Here is a 25,554-nt window from a genome sequence, read left to right as displayed (position 1 = left end):
GTAATCGTAATTAATCGCATGACTTCATTATTACTCACGATTAATAAAATAAATGTACAAAAAGGTTTTCATACTCTTGTTAACAAAAATGGAAAAAAATTGTTCAAATGAATTTTTCACGTCTATAGCTGTCAATGGCAGTGAATGAGTTAAGTATACTGAAACATATACTAAAAGTTGACATACTGTGGTATATACTTAGAATGTAAACTTCCAGGTTACTTTTCTTGTACTTATTGGAAGTATACTCCACCAAGTAAATGTTAAGTGTACTTGTAAGCAGGTCTCTAAATTAACTTTTTTTTACTAGCCAAACACAATTTCCACCAGCCAATTTTTTTCCCCAGTAAAAATTTTCCCAGATTTTTTTTAAGCCCCTTAAGTAACAACAGTATGTCTATATGGCAGCATGTTATGTGTCATATAAAATACAGTGATTCTGAAACATATATTAAAGTTCATTTACTTACTCCCACACCCAGCGCTCGTTCACCTGAATTGAGAGCTCAGCCTCAGTCATTAAGCTGGCCACTTCGAGTCAACGGCTCATACAGAGACTGAAGCCACCAAACCCGTCAACCCTGAGGCGGATCCCCGAGGCGGGAGCCCTGACCACGGGCCAGGAGAGCGACGGGCTCCGCTGCGGCTCGAGCTCTCATTCAAGTGAATGGGAACACAAGATCGGGCAAGCAGTGTGCACTCGCGATTTTATTTTTATTTTTTTCATACCACAATCATTAAAAATCCATCCACAAGTACATAATAAATTGTAAATATAGTTCAGCGTTGTTGTAAAAAATATTATATTTATTGTATATACTGTATTTTTATGACTTTGCTGAAGAACGGCGGGCGTGGGGGCCGACCAAAGCCGACTTGATGTGGAACCAGTCCAGTGAAAGCGGCATTGCAATATCAGCCAAATTAGCTAGTAAATATTTATGACCACCCACTAAATGAATTTCAATCGGAACTGAAACATATACTAAAAGTTTACATACTGTAGTACATAGAAGGCACTAACGGACCACAATTTTAGGTTAAATTTGTTTGTGAAGCTATAAACACCATGTGGCTGGTTATGGTTGTTACCGTTATCTGAGTTTTCTGGTTCGATCCCAATGGACTACTGGGCGTTTTGCTGTGGACATAAGTATACTTTCAAGTATACTTTAAGAATACCTAATAGTGTACTTAAAGTACTTGAAAGTATGCTTAAGTATATTTATTATTGTACTTTATGATAAGTATACTTTTAGTGCACTAAAATGGGCCAATTTATTCCCAAGGAGTTTACTTAAAAGTTAACTTTTAGTACAAGAATAAGTATACTTTGAAAATAAACTTAAAGTATACTTTAGTATACTCTATATTGTGTACTTAGTACATAATATACTACTTTTTGGTAAGGGACTGTCTGTTAGCTCAGGTTTGCCCCGCGTCAGAAATGCGACTAATGGGGCGGTTGACCAGACTCACTCTCCGACAAAGCTGCGAGTGAGTCTGGATTTCCAGGCTAGCAAAACTCACCTATTGGCGTTTTTTGTGCACTTTCTACTCTTATGCCATGTCAGCCCTGGCTAAATGTCACAGGAGAATGTTGAAGTGAACATGCTGACTTGAGCCCAGATTGTAGTTGGAAGTTGGAGAGTCTTTACTGCATGTACACGAGTATTTCCGCTGCTTTTTTCCACAAATACATTTATAAATAATAAATTATCTGCATTTTAATTACAGAGTTCCTGCACATTTGAGAGTTCAAAATTCCATAGTTTTCTAGACCCTAATTTCTAGACTTCTGAGTAAAAAAAAAATCTAATAATCTGTAACATTTGCGGAGGATAGTTATCTTTGCAAAGGCCACGAAACTCACATATTATTGTTGAGTTTTTTTCAAATTAGTATTATTATATTGAGTCTCAAACAGTGTGTTTGCGGGGATTAAAAATATGAATTGCCGTTGCATAATGTCGCGACGTCGCAAAGTGCAGTCCATCAAATGTACAGAAACGTTCACATATTGACCATCCCGAACATCTGGGCATTTCTGACATTTATGTAATGTAACTCAAATCGCTGGTGTCGATAACAATACTATCCTAATAGCCTAAATTTTAGACTATTAAGGTAGTGTTTTGGGTAAAGTTTTTTTTTAATGTATTATTATTATTAGTGCTACTTAGGGCATCAATCTGGGGGTAAAAAGTAATTTAGCCAACACTGAACAGCACTCACGTCATGAAGGTTTTTCCACCATAATTGGCCATGACTGAGCGCAACGTGGGCTCTTGAGGCTGTGTCATACTCAGACCAAAGTGTCCCAAGATGAGACCCAGGAAGTTACACAAGACCACCAGAAGGACCACGAAGCACGTGACGAGGCACACGGGCCACCTGGTGAAAAAACAACCGCCAAACAAATAGATCTCGCCTCCTCTCCTTGCAGCCGTCGATGATAGGCGCTCGGGGGTTTCTTACCTGATACGTTCGGCTAAATCCACTTTATTTTGGTAGTTAATGATCTTGGCCTTTGCTCCATCCATTTGTTCAGTTATTTTATTGTTACTGTTCTCTAACTTGTTTGAAAACTCAACTATCTTGTTGAAAATGTCCTTTTTGGCTGGGCCCAGTTTATTGTTGACTTCATCTAAAAAGGGAAAAAATGAGTCATTTGATATGTGACACATGGCAAGAGAACGTCATGATTACTCACCTTGAATGGCGTTGATCTTGTGTGTGACCTTTTTCAATTCGTCCTACAAACAAGTCAAATGGTTATGTTTTTGTTTTTAATGTGTTGCAGTTTCTATCACTCATTCAGCTTACAAATGCATTATGTACATCCATCCATTTTCTACAATGTTTTACTTTGAAGCCATCTTTTGTGCAGTCTTTTGTCACTGGGATTTTTGTCCATCAAGCCCTCTTCATACCGCACGCACCCAGTCGCGCTGACCGTGGAAAGACGACGGCGCCGTGGCGGCCTGCATGCCCATATTTGGTAATACTGAATCTAGGGGTGTGCCAAAAAATCGATTCTCATTTAGTACGATTCAGAATCGATTTTTAAATGTCCCAAAATCAATTTTATTAAAATTATTTTATACTGTCTTGCCCTTGTTTGTGTGTGCCTTTATTTGGAGCGTTGTTCATGTTGTACATGATTTGGCCACTTAGGGGCAGTGTGGTTCCACGCGTTCTGATACACTGTTACGTTGTAGCCACATTAGAGATTAGAAGGAAAAAGTCGCGATCAAGTTATTCCAATAAAAGTTGGGGGATTTTGTAGCGTAGGAAGAGCATATGCCAATGAGTAATGTTAAGCTACTTCTCTGTATACATTCCTGAAGCATTTTGTATGACAAGCCATTCTTTTGAGTGATAAAGTGCCGCGAGTAGCGTGCTAATTAGCATTAGCGAGTCAGACTTGAGTAGCCCATGACGATTCTTTGCACATCTATAAATTGAAGCAGAAATCATTGTCAAGCTAATTATTTTGAATTAAAAATCAATCTGAATCGGAAAAAAATTCTGAATCGAATCACAGACCCAAAAATCGGATTAGAATCGTGAGACAGTCAAAGATTCTCACCCCTAACTGAATCATTTATTATAATTATTAATTCAATCTTTAAGTATCCTGCTTCTATATTATTAGGTTTCTTACAGCTTAACATTTTCCTTCCAATGGACGTCAACCGGATAATTTCCAGCCAATCCTGTCGCGTGTCGTGATCGCTAGGCGACCCCGGTACAAGCTGGCAGCCCAATCACATCTGGTACCGAGATCGGACATCATGTGACTATTTCCTAAACACGCGGCACGCCCCCCTCTGGCAGGCAAGTGGCGGCACCATGTGAATGGACTACACACTGGCTTTTAATCAAAAACAACAATGTAACAGCAGCAGCACCCAGTACTCAACACATTCTCTAATGTGAAAATATGAAATTATGAGATCTGAAAAACAGTTTGTACTCTGTCAGTGGTTCTCAACTCTGGTTCTCCTGGCTGTTTTCCATATCTCCCTCAGCCAACACAGGTGAGGATAATTATCTGTCTTCTCCAGAGCTCGCTGGTTGGATGATCATTTGAATCACCTGTGTTGGCTGAGGGAGGCATGGAAAATGCTGAAAGTGTTTGCGTAATAAATGTACACCTTAAAGCTTGCAAGCATTGTTTAAACGGCTTTCAGTCTTAAGTGACATAACGACAGGTGCACTTTGTGCCATTTTTAACTGGCTTATGCAAAAAAAAATTACCATTGCAAAGCTCGAGAAGATGTAAGTGTACGATTGTAAACCTCCATTCACTCTTGCCAATTTCCAGACGGAAAATAAAGATCCAAACGGACGTAAAATATGCTAAAACTGACAATTTCTCTAAGACAGTTATTTTGTCAATATTCTGAAACCGAGGGAATAGATGGAAGCATCACGAAGCTTGCTAGCGGACGCACGTGTAACGCACTGATCTGTATATATTACTGGATAGCGGATAGGCCAAGACTTGAAGCCGCGAGGCCGCCATATTACCCCCTCCCAAGAAACGTTTCTCGACATACGATCCTATACATTTGCAGTATCCAAATTGGAAAACATTTGAGACAGTACTTAGTAGAAACAGCATGATTTTGGATGTTTTAAATTAGTTAAACATAAACAAGAGGACTTCAGACATTTTACGACTTGCCTTAAATACATGTATAAATTATATGCTTAATGGTGTTTACAGGAGGAAACTTGTATATTTTTTAATTAAAGAATTATAACTGTTATTCAACAAAAGATGCCAATGCTAAATCTAATATTGGGGTCTAAGGAACTGAGCGATAAAAGAGAAAGGGGGTCTTCAAAAAAGCACATACTGTCCACTTGTTAAAAAATAGTGACCACCACGCCATCAACCAACCCCCACCCCCGCCCCCGGTACTATACTAAAAGCTTACAAGCTGTATATGTCTAATCTGTACATATACGTATAGTTTACAGTAGTTTGTTCGCGAGATGGGAGTGGTAAAATGGCCGCACTGTGGCTTCAATGGCTAATATGACATTTACTTACTATATTTCTAGGTAATTAATTAAATTACCTAGAAAATGTGATAATGTTTCTAATTAAACATAAACAACAACCTGAAAATAAAGCCAAATTTGATTGAAATTACAACTTCAAACCATATTTTAACTGGAAAAAAATTATGAGAAGTAAGAAAAGTTTTGTTTTTTTTCACAGTATTTTTGGGCACATTACTGTTTTGTTTTGTTTTTTACAGTTTGGTGCAGACCCCCTTTTTTGCACCTCTGAGCATGATCGCCTGCAACCAATGATGGCCAATCACTTAAATCCGATGTGTGTCTTGCTTGACCTGCAGTACTCCCGAGACTGGCTCCATCTAGATTAATATATAAGCCGTATCTTGTCTCTATGTGAAGTTTAGTTACTTTTTCTTTTGAAGTCTGTACTTAACTCAGGTTACAGTTGAATATTTTTTAATTAATCAAAGCTTAAATATTCACAGTGACGGATTACTTCTTTTTTGTTTTATACCGTCTTTTATTTTTTTTCAGTGGACTAGATTTATCTACGATACTGCAACAGCCAAGCACTTCGCTTCATAGGCAAGATTAAACAAGTATATGTCAACTAGCTGTCAACATTTACACTGTGGTGATGTCGATGCCATGTTGTTAGCTGACCAGTTTGGCAGCAGAGTGAATTCACGCAATTCATGTATGAATTCATGCATTCATGTAAGACACCCAAAAAATACAAGCTATTATTTCCCAAAAAAGAGTGGCAAACATATTGTTTCAAGAGAAAGATTTGTGTCTGTGGCACAAGGTTGGCAATCAGTAAAATATGCAAAGTCGACAGAAAATTCAGCCAGGGCTTCCCTGCGTTTATTTGATACCTGAATGTATTTCCAAACTTTTAAAAAATTGGGCTGTGATTTTACTTTGATGCAATTGCATATTTCATGGTTAGGTTTGTTGTTTTGGCTTTGTGTCCCGTCTTGCCCGTTAGGTAACCAGCTCAGTGGCCTAGTGGTAGAGTGTCCACCCGGAGACTGGGAGGTCGTGGGTTCAATCCGCAGCTGGGTCATACCAAAGACTCTAAAAAGGGGGCCCATTTGCCTACGTGCTTGACACTCAGCATTAAGGGTTGGAACCCTGGGGGGCTAGATCACCAAATGATTCCAGAGCGTGGCCGCTGCTGCTGCTCACCGCTCCCTCAGGGGATGGGTCAAATGCGGAGAAAGAATTTCGCACCACTTAGGCCCCGTCCAGGCGGAAGCAAAGCCGGCTTCGTCCCTCAAACAAATCTTGTACACACAGAAGCATTTCAAGACTTGTGTGTGTCCAAAAAAAGACGCTGAGGATGTTTAACGGCTGTAATGTATATGCCAAGTCTAGAGTGGCGCTGTAGCGCAGCCACAGGGAGTTAACGGAAAGCGTAGAAGAAGACGGACACAGTTTTTTTTTTTATTGCAATCTACAGAACAAACATGCCTTTGCATGTATCAAAACAACATGAAAAAGATGAACACAGGAGAAGTGACAATAGTGGATGATTCAAGTACAACACCGCTTGTTGAACGTGGGAATAAAGAAGCAAAATATATATAAAGCTAAGGAGGCTGCGCAAAACGACTACGACACGGCTATCCGCCATTGTTGTTGACAGACTGACGGTTTGCGCGCAATCACGCGAGAAATGGCGCATACATCATCAAACTGCGACCATTGCGTCATCGCTGGAAGAGTATCCTGCATATGGTGTCCAGAAGAACGCGTACGGGGCGCGTTTTGAAATCTTTCCACTCTGGAGCTCGGTTTAAAAAGTGATCGGTTTCAAGCTCTGAAACAGCGCCATCTTTTGGACAAACGGCCTCAACGGTAAGAAACTTGTGATGATACATTGAAACTGGCTTTCGTGTGGACGGGGCCTTAGTTTCCTGTTTTTGTTCAGTCTTTGTTGGATCATGATCGCTGTCACAACTCTTGTGTTTTGTTGTTACTTTGATTTTTGGTCTTTTCAGAACTTTGTTGGTTTTGTTTATTTAGAGTTTTACCCATTACCCCTGTTAGTTTTTGTTAATAAATTGTGTTCGGTACTTCGTTCAACTTTGCCGTGGTTCTCCTGCCTCCCTGCGTTTTGGTCCTCCGCCCCACGGCACCATGACAGAGGGCATGACTACGCTCGCTACACGTTTCAACAAATGGAAAGCCAGGTTAAATATGGAGTCGTTTCTGACACCTGGCAACCCTTGTGGGGGTTACGCAAAATGGATGGTTTCAAACACAGCCAATGGCACACAAATGTATTTAAAACACACGAAAAGTGTTATTAAAGAGTAACTCAACACTTCATCAACTTTTTTTGCTGATAAACTATATTAATGTCTACAAATGCTGTCTACGTGTCCGGGTCATTATTTGGACATCTTAGTGCATGTTTGTTGAACGCTTCAATTTGGGGCAAAAAGCGTGTTTGATGCACGTACACGAGAAGTTGAGGACGACGTCACTTGTGGATCGTGACGCAGTCGGCACCGCCACCCACCATACCAGACCACGCCTAACCCTCTTCCTATTCGCAACCAAACTGTCCTCCAGGCCACACCCCCTTTGAGCGCCCATTTAAAATCTTAGTGAGGGGTGGAGCAAGAGTCTGACTTCCTGTTGAGTTACCTTTTAAATTGTAAAATATAATAATAATATGATGATGATGAGGATGAGCTTAACTTACCTGTATATTTGCATCGTCCACCTTTTTTATAATGTCATCCAGTGATGAATCATCGATCTTGCTCAACTGTGGGGAAAAAAAATAAGAGTGTTACTTTGCTGTGCGCGGTAAAATAGTAGTGTAGAATTTAGCGTCATCTCGTGGCAAACTAATTCACTTTAAAAACCTACTAACTTCAATAATGTGCACACAAATACCTTCCATCACATCAATGTACATTTTGTTATGCAATCATATGTCTAGTAATCGCAAATTATATGAAATAGGTTGTGCTGCGCCTTACAGGAGCCTGCCATGTCCCGCCGCCATCTTTCTGCAACGGATACCCGAAGAGAGAAGAATGTAGTGAGCCTCTGATGTTGCTTGAAGCTAGCGTCTGACCCAATGACTCGTCGTTTGTCTCCTTCTGCTCTCGCCAGCTATTGCTAGCTTTGCCGGCTAGCCGCTCTTGTTAGCCACTCCGGCGAGTTCTTGCTAGCCACACTTGCTCGCCGCTCATTCCAAATAATTGGTAGTAATTGGTAGCAGTTCGCAAAGTCTGGTCTCTCTGAGGCACCGTAGTGTGCGTGCTTCAAAATTAATGCATTATATTAGTTTACCACTAGATGGCACTAAATCCTACCCACTGTCCCTTTAAATATAGAATCAAGTTTGTGTGTCAGTTTGACATTAAAACGTTTAAAAAAATAAATTATCTTCAAGCAAGAGACTGAAGTTTAACATAAGCATGGATTTGTACAACGTTAGGGTGCGAACACGTGCCAACAATGTCTACTGGACTGCTTGTTGTCGTTGAACTCCTCGAAACCTCAATATTGTTCATGGAACTGCGCTGGCCTCTATATTTGGAAGGCATATACATCCAGCAGCAAATTGGAACGTGGCGTCCCATCTACTATATTCGCTTATGTAAAAATTGTTATAATAATCCTTTTGGGTTTATTTAAACTCGAACATGTACTGGGCCAGTCAAAAGTTTTTTCATTATTTAAAATTTTCTTGAATACTGAAGTTATCGACATTGGAATTATTTGGTAAACAAAAACATTTTTCATCAAAACAATGTTTTACAATTTAGATTCTCCAAAGTAGGCTAAATGTAAAAATGGTCATTTTATTACATTTTTATCATGAAGTACTTTTTCAATGTTGACGGAGGGCTCATTTGAGGGAATACCGAAATGACTTTCAGTCGTCCAACCGCTAAGGAACCAGTCAGGATAAGTACAGTATGTTATTGGTTTGACTTACTTCTTTCTTTGAGTTTGTAACGACGCCTTTCATTCCCTTCAGAGGCGTGATTAGCTGGTTGTCTGCCTCGTCTGTAATTTGCGTCAAATCCTTTTCTAGCGTTTCCATATTATTCAACAGCGCTTTCTTCGTATTCTTCAGGGTCGTCACATCTATCCATGCAAATGATGAGTACGCAGCTAAGCAAGGGTGTCCACATCAAAACACCTGACCAACATTCTTTGTCTCGTGAAAAAACAGCCTCAACACATTTGCATAATTTCAACATCATTCTATCATTTAAATAACCAGTTGTCACAAGTTATAAAATAATTTGCGTTGTGCAAAAAAAATTTCATGTTTAACATATTTTATGCATATCTAATGTTTTAGTTTTTCCCATGACAAAGAATGGCATTTACTATCGATGTAAGGGATTTTGTGTGAATGTGCTCAAGACTGCAAGCAGGCGTTTACGGCCATCTATACGCACAGAAAACAACCTACACACCAACTTACCAAAAAAGAAAACACTATCTACACTTCTACCAATCAACCGACATGCTCACCTAAGCAAAATTAAGCAATTAAATAAGCAATTTACTCATGTAAAAAAAATGCCAACCCACCTACCTACCTAAATGAAAATATAGCCCCCCACAAAAAGCTCCCACCTTACTCCCCCACCTACTAACAATTAAAGGGACTGCAACATGAAAAATCAACTTTTTGTACCTTTTAGCTATAATAAAATGCTAATTCCTCACCAAAAACATGACCAGTTGTGTTTTTCTCCATTCGCCCCTGTATTAGAAGTTCTAGGTGATTCAGCTCTCCAAACACCAGCCCCTCCCAATCTGAGAAAACGAGCTGTTGGCACGGTTTGACGTCATTGCGTGCGGCCCCACCCCCGCACCGCCTCTGCGGACTAAACGCACGCCCACTTTCTCTGAGACCTCCCTCCATGGGATAATGACAAAAGTAGTCTTTATCAATAAACATTCTGTCCAAATGAATTCAAAGCAATCAATTATTTTTCACATTTGCAATCAAATGACAATTGGCTGTCTTAAAATCCATTGACTTTTACATAAAAAGTTAAACATTTGTGCTGTTGGATTTAAAACTTATCAGTATGTTTCGTGGCGTTGCGCGAAGCAGCCGGCTCGGACGACGTCATGAGAGCGTTTGACTTCCGGGTAAGAAAAAATAGCCACCGAAATAACTCATATTTTATAAGAAATTACATTGCGATTGTGTCAAAAGTAAAATTATATGCCTAAAGTTAACTGTGGAAGGTCTTAAAATACCATGGTGTAGTCCCTTTAACTCATTCACTGCGCTTGATGGCTATAGACGTCAAAAATTCATTTGAACTATTTCTATTAGTTAAAAAAAAAATCCACTCTTGTTAACAAGAGTATGAAAACCTAAAAAAAAATGGGGGATTAGAACAGAAATAAGATTTGTGATTAATCGTTAACTAGTGAAGTCATGCGATTAATTACGATTAAAAATTGTAATCGCCTGGCGCCCCTAATTTTTTATAATTTTTCATTAAAAAAAGAAAAAGAAAAGATTATTAAAAATTAAACAAAAAATGTGTTTGTTTTTAAAGAAAAGATTATTAATAATTAGGGGCATCAGGCGATTACAATTTGTAATCGTAATTAATCACATGACTTCACTAGTTAACTCATGATTAATCACAAATTTTATATCTGTTCTAAATGCACAAAAAAAATTCTAGGTTTTCATACTCTTGTTAACAAAAATGGTGTGAAAAAAAGTTTAACGAATAGAAATAGTTAAAATGAAATTTTTAAAGTCTATAGCTGTCAATGGCAGTGAATGAGTTAGTGACTAGTGAAGTCATACGATTAATTCCGATTACAAATTTTAATGGCCTGATGCCCCTAATTTCTAATAACCTTTTCTTTAAAAAAATATATATATATATTTTTGATTTTTAATGTTTGTTTAAAAAAAATAAAAAATTAAATTAGGGGCGTCGGGCAATAAAAATTTTTTTACGGAATTAATCGCATGACTTCACACTAGTTAACTCACGATTAATCGCAAATTTTATATCTGTTCTAATACAACAACAACAATTCTAGCTTTTCATACTTTTGTTAACAAAATTGGGAAAAATGTTAAACTAGAAATAGTTCAAATGGATTTTTGACGTCTATAACCGTCAATGGCAGTGATTAATAAAAATACCAACCTAGCAAAACTACCTACCTAAACATAAACGTAAACTACTACTTACCTAGCCACCAACCTACACACAACCTTACAGATCTTGTAGTATGTCTAAGATTTGGTTTAAAAGGCCACCAAAAATGTAAAGCTGTTCTCAGTATGATGGAGTGTAGTGGTCTCTGCTTGTCCTAATGTTACATGATGCTAACGTATCATACCCTTTTTCATTTTGTCAGTCTCGTCCTCCAAATCCAGGTTTCCAAAGACCTTTTTCACCAACTTTTTCCCTGACATGAGATATATTAGTGGATATCATTAAGCATGATAACAAACATGAGTCGATTAAAAATGACTTGTTACCCTCTAAGACGTTGTTAATCTGAATGCGATTGATCCCATTTGACAAATTTTGGATTTGCTGTAAACAAGAAAACCACTGTTAATGCATTTAACTCATTCACTGCCATTGACGGCTATAAACGTCAGCAATTCATTTGAACTATTTCTATTCATTTTTTTCCACTTTTGTTAACAAGAGTATGAAAACCTAGAAAAAATGATTATTGTACATTTAGAACAGATTAATTTATGAGTTAACTAGTGAAGTCATGTGATTAATTACAATTAAAAATGTTAATCGCCTGATGCCCCTAATTTAAAAAAGAAAAGAAAAGATTATTAAAAATTAGGGGCGTCAGACGATAACATGTTTTAATTGTAATTAATTGCATGACTTCAATAGTTAACTCACGATTAATCACAAATGTTATATCTGTTCTAAATGTACAATAAAAAAAATCTAGGTTTTTATACTCTTGTTAACAAAAGTGGGAAAAAATGTGAAACTAATAGAAATAATTAAATAAATAGAATTTTTTACGTCTATACCCGTCAATGGCAGTGAATGACTTGCACAGATTTTGCTAAGGAACATCGAACATCATCGTAATGTTTGGCAATGTTGACAGTAAAGGGAACCATACCCTCTTACGATCAAATGTATTGAGCCCTGATATGTCAATTCACTACGGAATCCAATAGAAACATTGGTCCGTCCATGTATGGCTTTTATTTCTTGATTTTATTTTTGGCTTGCTCTTATTAATGATGTAATGTTAATGGTTATTAAACAAGCATGCCAGGTGTGGGGTCTCCTAAAAAGTGATGATTTAGGAGGTACAAAAATGTTGTTAAAGGGGGCAAGCCATTTAGACTGGTCAATAATTTGTACCGTATTGAAAACAAATCAGAATAGCTCTCACCCGTATGGACCAACCAATATTTTGTGGAAAAAATTATGAAATTGACTAAATTGTGACATGAGTCACTATAGTCATTTAATATTCAACAAATGTTTATGGAAAATTTGTAGACCTAAATGTAAACATCCAAGGACCACATAAGTGGCTCGCAGGCCTGCTCCAAAGATGGCACATTGTAATTTTCTAGGAATGTTTTACAAGTGATCATTTGAAAAAAAAAAAAAAAAGGCTTGCAAAATGGGGGGGGGGGGGTGATTATTTGACTCATTATGTAAATGTTCATCAGTCTGAATAACTCCGTATACCTTAAACACCCCTGGATTAGATTAAGGTTGGGCAACAGCAAATATTTAACAAAAATAAATGAGGTTAGATAAATGATTTTTACATCACTTGCAACCAAAAATGGAAATGGCAAGGATGGTATTAATGTGCATAACCTTGTAAACCCCTAAAACTGTGGGTTATGTCATTTTGGTATGTGGTAAAGTGTGGTGGATTGACAGATCGCAGAGATACACAATCAAGGAAAAACATAAAACACCTTTTTAGTAGGCCTAAAATTCACATCACGGTATAAACTACATCCCTTCACGGTAACAGTATATCGCACGGTATAGAATTAAGTGTGTGAGGGGTTTTTTAAATAAATAATTTGCTTACTGGTTTACATAGTCCTTTATAGAAGCTATATGGATTTTTTTTTTTAAAGAAAAAAATAATACATTTACTTTGGAGACTTTGGGGGTGGGGGGGGGGGGGGGGCTGCTATACTATGACTCAGACTGTGTATTTCCTGTTCAATGTTTTGTTTAATGCCTGTTTAAAAGGTACAGCTAAAGGTAAGGGTAAGGGTTTTTGCAATTATTAACTGTTAATGCATTGATGGACTTTTTCCTGTCTGACTTTGAAATGTCTGACAGTATTTGAATGCAGCTACAGTTTGGCTGGCCAACGCTATCATTTGTTTATGCTCCCGTTAGCGGCTAGTTGCTAACGCCGCAGACTTGTGTCATATCATACATGACAGACTAATTAACAGACTATATTAACTTTCGTAGCGCCCTTAATTGGCAATTAATATATTTCCGAGGTGGCGTCGTGTTGATGTTGTAAGTCTACCGTCGCGTGAAGACGGGTCAAACTGGCCGCCGAGCCGTCCGCCATGCCGGGATGCAGATACGGTGACATCATCAACATGCGCTACCGTGGTAAGACAGTAGAGTCGAAATCTCTACTTTCGGCAAAATGTATACCTTATATTGAATATATAGTTTATATCGCCTAGCCCTACATTTTAGAGATAATAACTGGGCAGAAACTATTAAAGGATCTTTGTGCAGGTTGTCACTTTTTTACTCTCGATTGCCACTTCTGGCCCAAAGCGGAACTGCAGCACCTGTGTCAGGCTCGTTCGTGGTGCGCGTGCGAGTATGTGGACGATCTTAAAGTGACAGCAACAGTTGAAAAACGAAGACATGACTTCAAATGAGGTAAGAAAACGGTAAAATTACCAAATGAACAATACTGTGCTCTCCAGAATAAAAAATTTAAATTAAAAATAAATTAAAAATGAGGTAAGAAAAACCCTGAGGAGTGTGAGGGTCCGCACACTCTACTATAAAGGGAAAGCGGATAGGTGCAGTCAGAGTAAAACAGTTAGGACTCTTCGCACTCATCTGGGCATTGGTGGAGCGTTTAACATTTTAAATGACACAATGCATCTTTAATATAACAAACTACTGTTTGCATTATAGTGTGATAGATATGCATGTGCCTTTAAGAGGCAGGGATTGTGAGTGTCTGGGTGTTGAGCTATGGCTGATAGCAGCTTCACCCACCCCCGCCCCAGTGCGCCCCACCCAATAAAAAAAAAGTCTAAAAAGGTGCGCTAATTATTCATTGTTGATTATATTTCCAAGAAAGAGATGCAAATAAAGGCTCCAGTCCCCGCGTACCAGCACCATGTTGTCGAAAAACAGTTTGACGTTATCCAAGGTGTTGTTGACTTTTTCGGGGTACTGGCCCAGACTCACTGTGAATTCCACGTTACTTCTGAACATGCAAATGTTCCCAGCACTGCAAACACAACAGTCCAAAGTATGACTCATGTTCTATGTAATGAGTCGCCGTGGTGTCATTTGAATCATAAGACTTACAAGAGAAAGATGGTGAGGACGGCAGTGCTACAGACCAAGTTTCTTCTTTGAGTGAGAATGGAGGATGTCTGCTTCTGGTACATTTTGCCCCCACATTTGTCAGCGCGGCGACAGCAGGCCAACACAGCGCCCACTATTGGCATGGCAAGGATGTAGAGCAAGCCGATGACCGCGCATACCACAAAGCCAATATTGTAGGACACCACCTGATCATGCACAAATTGGGGTTTGGTAGTATGTCCATATATGTTGAAAAAATAATGCCTCTTACCAATAAAGCGCTTTATGCAGGTGTGTGTGGGGGGGGCGGACTATATTGGTATAGCTCGGAAACTACCAAGCTAACTAAGGTGCTTGGCATGTAGCTATATGGCTACATAGCTAAGTAGTTAGCAATGTGCTCTGTGGTTAGGTATAGGTGGTTAGGAAGTAGCTAGATGGTTAGCAGGATTGGGGATTCTAGGTCCAGAAACTAGAAACCCTGAAACAGTTTGACTTTAGCCACAGGTGCTTCTACTCAACTGGCAGGTAAACGAGCTCATAGAAGCACCTGTTGAGTAGAAGAACCTGTGGCTAAAGTCAAACTGTTTCAGGGTTTGTTCTCTCTGGACCTGGACTCCTAAACCCTGATGGTTAGATAGGTAGCTAGCTATGTGGGGAGCTAGGTAGGTCCCTCGCTAGCTTGCCAGATGTGACATAGCTAGGTATTTACATTATAGCTAGCTACGTGAAGAGCGAGGTAGGCATCTAGCTAGCTAGCAATGCTAGATAGGTAAGTAACTAGCCAGGTGGCTAGGTAGACAGCTAGATGGTAAGTAGCGTGTTTGGAAATACGCTCACAGCAAGCACCGCTTCACTCTAAGCATTTGGAAACTCATTGCTCAAATTTGCTGTTCAGTTGTTCAGTCTACCAAAAGCGGAGTGGTGGTGCGCGCTCTAGGCACTCCGACTGGGATCAAGGTGTGCCAGTGGGTCAGACAGTCCAGATGGAAAACCGTTGAAGCATGAGCTGCTAATTGGTTTAGACAGAGTGATCAGACGTCTCAGTTTTGACAGGGGACAGACCCGGTTTTGAGCCTTGGTTCCCGTGTTCCGGTGGATTTCGCCAACCCCATTGTTTTGCCCCCCAATGTTATACAAGTCGCATCCCAGTGTCCTGATTTTTTTACCACGTGTATGTCAATCACACATAGGGTTTCCAACTGTCTCGTATTAGCCGGGACAGCCCCATATTTGGGGCTAAACTGGTTTGTCCCATCTGGGACCTCAAATGTCCTATATATTGACTATCAACTCTTCTAAATACAGCAAGCTGCACTCTACATCGCTGCCATTTGGACCATGGGAGCACCTGTTAGGTCGACAAGTGATGAGCAAGTTGCTCTTAGCCAATAAAATGATTTGCTGAGTGTGACCGTCTGTATGTAGAGTGCACAGGCGCAAAAGAGGAACACAGTTTTTAAAGCGACTCACAGGGAATGGCTCGCGAAGTGGTGATCGTGTTCACTTGAAATAACATTTACAAAGCATGTGAGCTATTAGTAATCCGGGAGCTAGTAGCAGCGGGCTAAAGTAAAGGTTTTACTATCCTGTCTCAAATCAACCAGTTTTGCTCGTCAACCACAATTTTGCTAAACTTGTCACCTGGAATTAAAAGAAAGAAAAGAAAATGTTTTTGTCGCGGTTGACACACGTATCGTCTTTGTAAAAAAAAAAATGCGTGTAGTAGTAGTAGTAGTACTATATATTATATATACTATATATTTGTATGCAGGAATATTGCATGTTTATGTAGAAAATGCTGAGTTTGTTTTAATTATCAAACTAGTCCTATTCTATTGATCAAAATATTTTAATGGGGCATTCCAAACTACATTGATATTGGACTTGTTTTCTTTTGCATTTTTCTATAACTAAATTATATAACTACTAGTACCATACACTTTTTGTTGTGACAACAAACCATATTACTAACCAATATTTTTTATAGTAGTGATAATTATAATGAGCTCATAACTACAATGAACCATGAATTATGTATATTGAAAAAATGGATGGACATAAATAAATTATCCCTAAATCCCAATGCTGTTTGGTAATCAAAAAATGGATTCTGGATTACATATAAATATTGATGGTGCGCCAATTAAAAGTGTTATTGAAAATAAATTCTTGGGAGTAATAATTGTCTTGGAAACCTCACGTCAGACATGTAACATCAAAAATCACAAAAACCCTAGCAATTTTGAATAAAATAAAGCAATATCTTGATGAGTATGAACTTTGTATTTTATACTGCACCTTGGTTCTTCCATACCTCACATATTGTATCGAAGTTTGGGAAACACATACCAAAATGCAATTAATCCATTAGTCACAATACAGAATCGTGCTTTGCATATAAGGTTGGTTTTCTGGAGCACACGCATAATTTGTTTATTCAATCTAACTTGTTAAAATTTCACAATCTTTTGAAATATTACACATCTAAAATTGTATACAAAGCCTTTAATAAAACATTACCGGCTAATGTACAAAGGTTTTTCACAATTAGAGTTAGTGTTCATACACTGAGAGGATATGGAGATTTCACGCAGCCGAAAATCGGAACTACTCGAAAAAGTTTTTGTGTGTCTGTGTGTGGTGTTAAATTATGGAATAATTTCTGTGTACAACATAAACTATGCAAAAGCATTTATCAATTTAAACTGTTATTTAAACGAATGGTCTGGTCACAATATATTGAGAATTCCTTGTGTTAAGATGACATCAGTGCTTTCTGTCTGTGTAAATATGTGCTTGCTTCTTCTTTATCATTATCGGTATTTTGTTCATTATCATTGTTGGTATAACGTTTATTACCATTTCTGGTATATACTGGCCTACCAGTGTTAGTATTGTTTACTTCCCACATTTGTATATTAATGTTGTCAAAATCGTAACACGTATTGTTCTTATGGTAATGCTACCATGCTAAATCATTTGTATTCTTAATTTTTTCCTTGGTTATTTAATAATTATTGCTCTCTGGGTACTTGTTATTATTGAGTCTTAAGGTTAAGTAGCAGTATAGCTTGGAATTTTGAATGGGAGATGGGGGTGGGATTAAATACGTTTTTTTCTTCCCGTTCCCTTTCAGGCAGAATTTGACTTTATCCTTTTGTTGTTGATGTTGTTTTTTCTTTCTCTCTCTTTTTTTTGCCGTTTTTTCTCCTTGTGGAGCTTGACACTGACTGTGTGCCCTGTTGTTGCCTGAAACAAAAAATAAATGAAATTAAATTAAATCATTACTGCAACTAATACATTAATAACAAAAACTTCAGCATTCTGCGCATAAAACAATTTTGACTGGTCCAACTGTCCAAAAAAAATTAAAATTAAAATCTCACACAGTACAAATTTACTGTGTAGTATGTAGCTAAGTGTAAACTTGGGGTGTGTCTGAAAATTCACCCTGACACCGGTGAGTTTGGAGATGTAGCGCGCCTTCCCCTCCCCTCCCTGTAGCTCATGCTTGAACCATTTCCATCTGTACTGCCTGACGCACTCCCAAGTTGGAGCACTGGGAGTGCGCTCCTCCACCATTACTTTTTTTGCTGCACTCTGAACCAGGACGTGCTCACTGCATATTTCCAAACACATAGCTAGGTTTTTAACTTGGTAGCTAGGTGGCGAAAGGTAGGTAGCTAGATACGTAAGTAGCTAGTGAGGTGGCTAGGTGGGTGGTTCGGGTTAGGTAGTGGTTAGCAAATTATGTAGGTGGTTACGAAGAACGGCAGATAGGTAGGTAGCAAGTTCTTATGTAGGTGTTAAGCGAGGTACGTTTCTAAGCTTGTGTATGTTTTATAAGTACGTTTTCGTATTGTTCTATGTAAATACAGCCAGAGAAATGAAACCCAAGTATGTCCTGCTATGTGAGGATCCTTATGGGAAAAATACCTCCGTAAACAGTATTTTTTTCTTTTCTGCGGGTAAAAAATAAATAAATGAATGTGCACAACAAACACACAAGAGTAAGACTCAGGTTACCAGTTGCTCTCCCTGCAAAAGAAAGCAGGTCAAGCTTTCTCTCATGACTAAAAAAAAAAAAAAGTATTTACTCACATCGTTACGAAACTTTGCAAACTCTGGCTTTTTTAATGGGTTTTCCAGACCATTTTTTTTCTGAATCTCCTTGTAAGTGACCATTGCGTACTTGACCAAACCTATATCAAGGGATTCAAGCAGAGAAGAATGGTGAATCCTTTTTTTTTTTTTAATCACAGTTCAATGCACTTGAGTTATTCCAGACTGAATAAAACTGTTCTATTCCATACAAAATTTTAATCTGTGCCGTTGTAACATCAGAAATGTGACACTTCTGCTTGTTGCTAGAAGGCCAGAATGTCAGACAACTTTTGTGACAATACAAAAAAGATTTAAGTCTTGCTGGCTTGTTTATTCATATAATAAATATACTTAATGAGTACCTAGTAGCATCTTTTACAAACGATCATTTATGCAGATTTTTTGCATTGTGACTGCTTAACTTGACAAAAAGTTAAAATAATTTGGGGAGAGAAAAAGTCACCTGAACTAAAAGACTGCACATCAAAACCGCCCCTTTCTGTCCTAAGAGAAATGGGCACGTTAAGGTTTGATATTAACTGGGGGGGCACAGAAACCTACTTATTAACCTCTCATCTGCACTGCATAGGTCAAATTATTTATTCAAATACCAGTCTCTCGCCTTTGCCCTGCTAATGGTTGCCATTCAATACTGAATTAACGCTGACTCCAGTAATGAAAGTGTTACCCAATTCATACAATTTATCAGACAAAGCAAGTTTTATTAGCATAACTGTATTAAAATGGGACTGATTATTAACAGTTTGGACACCATTCAATGTTGATGATCTTGCATACCTGGCTTGAATTATTTGATGCTTGCTGAGCACTGAAGTTTTGTGCAACTATCCAATCTTTTTATTTCTCTCTCCAAAAATTGTGATCAAATCTGTCATTGTTCAACTTGTTTACCGCATTCACTGCCATAAATTAATTTTAAAATGTTGTAAATGTACAATTTTAAAAAATCTAGGTTTTCATACTCTTATTACAAAAGTGGGAAAAAATGTTAAACTAATAGAAATAGTTTAAATTAATTTGACGTTTATAGCCGTCAATGGCAGTGAATGAATAAAAAAAGAAAAGAAAACATTATTAAAAATTTGGGGCGTCATGACTTCACTAGTTAACTCACTAGTTAACTCACAAAATATCACAAATTTTATATCTGTACAATAAAAAAATCTAGGTTTTCATACTCTTGTTAACAAAAGTGTGGGGGGGGGGATGTTAAACCAATAGTTCAAATGAGTTTTTGACGTCTATTGCCGTCAATGGCAGTGAATGAGTTAAGGGTTATACAAAAGCAAAGCAATACTGACTTGTAGGAAAGGCGTTGGGCTGGACTACACTGAGAAAATTATTGACCGATGTAGCCAAGAAGCTGGGCGTGGTGTCAGACCAATCGTTGTAGGTAGCCGTTGTCAGGGCATCCAGGAATTCTGTGCATTTATCATTTGCTGCTGCGTAATGAACCAGGATCCATAATCCTATTGCGGCCCTCAACCATGCGTTGCCACATCTTGCTGGCCTTACACTCTTGATTGGTGAGAGGGGTTTCATCAGGGGCTAAAACGTGGACAGTATGTGTTTCACCTGCAACCAACATCACACATACTGTATACTGAAAAATGACATTTCACGTAGGAGGAAACTCACACAGATAGTCACAAAAACAAATAAGCAAGCTTGTCCTAAAAGTAGGGAGAAAACCATATAATGGGCATTTCTCGTTACAGACACGTCTGTTAAGACTACGTGTGGAAAGATAGCTGACTTTTAAACAATACTGGCGAATAACAGGAAATATTGCAAGATGCTGGGTGAGTTTTGTGTGTTGGTAGTGTAAACGGAATGAAATACTGTGTGCACTTCAAACACCAGGATGACGCTACTATGGCAAACTGGTTTGATTCCAGCAAGACACAGCAAAATACTTGCGACACTATTCAACCTCTGGTGGGCAAACCACGGATGAATCCAAGACAAGAACGTTTCAGGAGCAAAAATCACATGAACCAGGTTAAAATAATGACTTCATTGGTTGTTATTTTGCACATGTGTATTTTACATTAGATTGACTTTTATAATTGAAGTTGGCGGCTTCCAAATTGAAAAATGTAAGGACCACAGAAGCAGACACATTTGTGGTTTGCTGCAGGTGGATAACTTAATTTTACAAATAAGGTGAGGTCTCAAATAGACATTGGTTATTTTATTTCAGACAGCTAGCTTACAACCAAGGGTCTGTTTTCAGAGTTCAAAATGTTGTTTACATGCAGAAATTAAATACTGTATTGTGTTTTCTTTAGTAGTTTGTTGATTTCATTAATGCAACACATTCCTTTTTTTTTTGGTGTGTATACAGACATTTAATTTGTGTAATTTATTTGTCCATATGCATGTGCTATATTACAACATTAGTATTTCTGTACTGGAACAAAAGTGTCAAAATGTACTTATTTATATAATTTTTAGTATTGGTGGTGATAGTAGTTGCATCCCTGCCATATATTAATATAACTGGTTATTAATAATATTCAAGTTCACACCTCCGTTTTACGTTACTTAGCTCTTTAATTTAAAAAAAGAAAAGATAAATTATTTACATTTATAGTTATGTAATGAACTTTTAAATATGTTTGGATGACTATTGGGTGCAATCTACCTACCATTTGGATGAAATAGACTCGTCCCAATAAATATGTCCATATAGTGCACATGCATATAATCCTCAAGCCCTGTACTGTGCATATGACCCAAGTAAGCATTCTCACTATGCCCAAATATAAGAAAGTCTCAAAACAGAACAGTGGCTGAGAAGAAACACCTCAAGGTCATGCAAAAGAAGCAGAAAGCAGTGCGAGAGGCACTAAAAAGACAGCAATAGACGCACGCACCCTCCACATCTCAGTGACCTCCTGTGATATGCGATTCAGACAGTGGTCCCGCTCCGAGCTGATAAATTGTCCACCGGTTGTTGTCAAGTTGACCGTGCGCTCTGCCACTGAGCGAAGAGTGAAGAAAATAGGGCACTAAAAGATGAGGGAGTGAAGTCATGGAGGAGGAGGAGGAGGGTGTGAAGGAAGTAAATCGAATAGTGATCTTGGCCCACATGCTTCCCTGCAGTTCAGGCTTAAAGTTCTTGGAAGAGAAAATGCAAATGAGCCCAAGAAGAACAAGCAGCAACACACGTAGGCAGACAAACTATTTGGAGAGTGTTACGAAAAGCAAATGGCATTTCATGACCACTGGTGACACGTTTAAATCTAAGAGGATCTGTTATTAAAAAAAATAAAAAATAAAAGTTAAAGCTCGGCACTTATGTCACCTGTTTTAATTCAGCCACCTTTCAAGACGTATTTATTTATTTATCTCAATGAGAAAATCGATTGAGTTATTGAAAATAATGTATTAAATTGTCTTTTTTGTATTAATTGATTAATAAAAATTAAACTGATTAAAAATAACATGAAATGAGTTTGAATGGGTTTCTTACTGAAATGACACATTTGATATAAAATACAAATATTTGTTAAAAAACAATATTACAGTTTTAAATTAAGTAATTTATTTATTAATGAATTAAATGTACCAAGAAATAACAAAACAATGCACAAATTATTCAATTAAAATTAGAGCTGTCAAACGATTACATTTTTCAATCAGATTAATCACATCTTAGAATTCTGATTAATCACGATTAATCGCTTAATAAAAAAGGCTTTTTAAATCAAAATGTTTCCCCGCTAAATTTAAAGAGCACCGATTATGTGTTAATTATTTTGACATTTAATGTTGTGAGGACGTCTTCAACATTTTTTGATCCACTGCACACGCTCATCCTCCTCTTTTTCTAATCAGTTAATTACTTGCATAATTTAAAATGGGAAAAAAATGACCCCAATATTTTGACATGAAAAATATTCTAAATGTGATACGCATTCATTCATTAAATGCTTTACTTTAATGCATGAAATTATGTTTATTGCTCAAACACAACCTGTGCTACCTTAAACATAGCCATCCGCTGTCACGCTAAAGGCTAATCTATGGTCAAAATGAATAGTGCGTTTAATCTGTGTTAATTCATAATTAATGTAATATTTTTTTGTGATTAATTAATCAATTAACGCTTTAACTTTGACAGCACTAATTAAAATTAAACATTTGCCTACAGAAATATAAGTTCAAAAAAAGAAAGAAAATTACCTTTTTATTATCCATAAATGATAAATTTACTGATGCCTTTTGAAACTTCTAAATGTGTCATGTTATGTTATGTTAAATATAAGTTCAAAAAAAGAAAGAAAATTACCTTTTTATTATCCATAAATGATAAATTTACTGATGCCTGTTGAAACTTCTAAATGTGTCATGTTATGTTATGTTATGTTATGTTATGTTATGTTATGTTATGTTATGTTATGTTATGTTATGTTATGTTATGTTATGTATTAAAAGAAACAGCAGAGAGTGCCGCGTGACTGCTTCCAGGGTTTTGTTTTGTTTTCTTCGTTATGCCTACCTTCCTTCTGAAGCATTCAAATACTGTCCTCACCTGTATCAGTGGCCCGGAACTTTAACTCACTGGTAAAGATCTATGCTGCCAAACTGGAGGGTGCGGGTTCAGATCCAGGGTTGCTTCCTAAAAATCACAGGAGCAAAATTGTATTCATTCGTCAAAGAAAACTTCAAAAGAATTATGTTTTTGTTTTGTTTTCTACAACTGAATGGGAAAAAATAAAGATCTGAAGAGGGCCACCAGTTGTTGATCTGGAGATTTCTGCATCGACCAAACGGACCTGGTTTAGAGGAGGGCCCAATTCTCTGACGCAGTCTTCTTGCAGTCACAGTTCTTCAAGTCATTAAATGCACTCTCGTACTATTCTAGTTAATATTGTACAGCACCACATACTGTGTAATGTGCTGCCCACTCGGCATCCATTGCAGCCTGGTCATCCTGGGAGGGGGATTTCCCACATTTGCTGCCCCTTTCTCAGAATTTCTTATTTTTCCGTGATGGGGTTTTCAAGATTTTCCTTGCCCTCTTGTGATTAAGATCAGGGGATATCGTCAATATTTATCCACTGTGGGTGTGTGAAGCCCTTTAATGCTCTTTGTGATTTAAAGGTTAACTCAACAGGAAGTCAGACTCTTGCTCCACCCCTCACTAAGATTTGAATTTGGCGCTCAGAGGGTGTGTTGCCTGGAGGACCATTGGGTTGCAAATTGAGGGTTGGGCGTGGTCTGGCTGTGATTGACAACAGCATCTTGCTGGTGGGGGAAACTACGTCATGCAGAACAAGTGACATGTTGTGTCTCGTGTAATGAGAGGACAAACAGCCAAATTGAGTTTATCCCATTGTGTTACCTGAAGATGGCGCTAAACACGCGGACTTTGCCTCAAATTCAAGGTTTTTTTTGGTTTGGTTTATGTTTTTTAATTGAACATATAAACATGAAAAAAACATAAAACACAGTAAAAGTATCAAATACAAGTTGAAAGAAAAAAATAGTTTGTATGTTCAAAAGAGGTAGGATGAAGTAAAAGACGTATTTAGTCCTACCCCTTATTCGTTCTATGTTGATACAATAATAAGGTTAATGTATTTCAACAAAAGAAAAGAAACAAACATGCACTAAAATGTCAAAATAATGACCAGGACATGTAGACAGCATTTGTACACACCAGTTTCTACACTTTATCAGCAGCAAAAAAAGAAAAGAAAAAGAAGTTGATTTGGTGTTGAGTTAACCTTTAAGGACGATATAACAACCCATGCAGAGGCGGCAGACATTAAAATGTTAAACCTTTGAGTAAACATTTGAATAGCATTTATGTATCTCGAGGCTGGGCCGAGTGTCCTCTTTCTTGGAAATTAAAATACGGTCACATTACCCACACATACCCTAAACGACACTACTTGTTGAGTTGAGAGGTAGTTAAACTGTTGATGGCGGATAGAAACTGCGGTTTAGTCAACTATTCTTTCCAGTGTTAAGCCTCCTAGTCTCAATTTTCAGGGTCGTAAAATCTGAAAACTTCCCAACTCAACACCAAGACGTCCTCACGAACACTATCATGTTGTTTGAGAAATACGTGCGAGAACAAAAATGTTTGTTGTTGGTCACTCTCATACTCAGCTATAGGGCTACCTCTCGAGGAGCGTCCCTTTCTTGTAATTTCTTACGTACTGTATTCTTTGCCGACTAGCTTGTCAAGTAAGAGAAAACTTTAACCGCTTATTACTCACAAGGGTCGCGGGGTGCTGCAGCCTATCCCAGCTGGCCTCGGCAGTAGGCGGGGTACAACCTGAACTGCGCTAATAAAATAAGCGAATGGGTCAAGAACCAACTGGACTCCGTGTGACGTCGCCCCGTCACGCATTGGTCAATGTCCTGTCTTAATGACGTTTAATACGACCCACTGAAACGGAAATTAGCTAATTGCTTTGAAGGCCACACATATTTTTGTCTGCTGTATCATTTTCACAACCGGCAGTAACATATATATATATATATATATATATATATATAATTTATTTTTATTTATTTATTTTTTGTATCCCGACATGTAAAATATCAAATACATGCTTATTCAGTTTGGGGGCGTGTCGTCAGTTCACGTCACAATTACGACCGCCTCAAAAAAACAAAAACAAAAAAAGGCCAACCAACATTAAAATACAATAGTGGTGGTGTAACAGTCTAAAATGTTGACCAAAGAATGAGGCCGAGGTTTTGCTCCTTCAAAATTATTTTTAATGTTATTGTAAGCACATTTTTACTGCTCTTAAATATAGGAAAACGAACTACCTAAATAACTCATGTA

General features: G+C 37.8%; 1 protein-coding gene across 1 annotated transcript in view; it reads right to left on the bottom strand.

Annotated features, from left to right (window-relative positions):
* LOC147164077 (prominin-1-A-like) overlaps nucleotides 1-20,328 on the bottom strand; it is a 34,490-nt gene extending 14,162 nt beyond the window's left edge. The window contains 12 exon segments of the mRNA XM_086093511.1: nucleotides 2,236-2,394; nucleotides 2,479-2,647; nucleotides 2,714-2,756; nucleotides 7,754-7,819; nucleotides 9,005-9,156; nucleotides 11,410-11,478; nucleotides 11,552-11,609; nucleotides 14,412-14,532; nucleotides 14,613-14,818; nucleotides 18,717-18,817; nucleotides 20,042-20,232; nucleotides 20,234-20,328. Coding sequence (XP_085949637.1) covers nucleotides 2,236-2,394; nucleotides 2,479-2,647; nucleotides 2,714-2,756; nucleotides 7,754-7,819; nucleotides 9,005-9,156; nucleotides 11,410-11,478; nucleotides 11,552-11,609; nucleotides 14,412-14,532; nucleotides 14,613-14,818; nucleotides 18,717-18,817; nucleotides 20,042-20,232; nucleotides 20,234-20,328 — 1,430 coding nt within the window.
* Between the last annotated feature and the right edge of the window lie 5,226 nt (nucleotides 20,329-25,554).

This window comes from Leptonotus elevatus, chromosome 13 (genome assembly GCF_054856555.1).
Source record: "Leptonotus elevatus isolate MCC_2025b chromosome 13, RoL_Lele_1.0, whole genome shotgun sequence".
Lineage (NCBI taxonomy): Eukaryota > Metazoa > Chordata > Actinopteri > Syngnathiformes > Syngnathidae > Leptonotus > Leptonotus elevatus.
The sequence above is the reverse complement of the archived record's forward strand: the minus strand, read 5'-3'. Positions and strand labels throughout refer to the sequence as shown.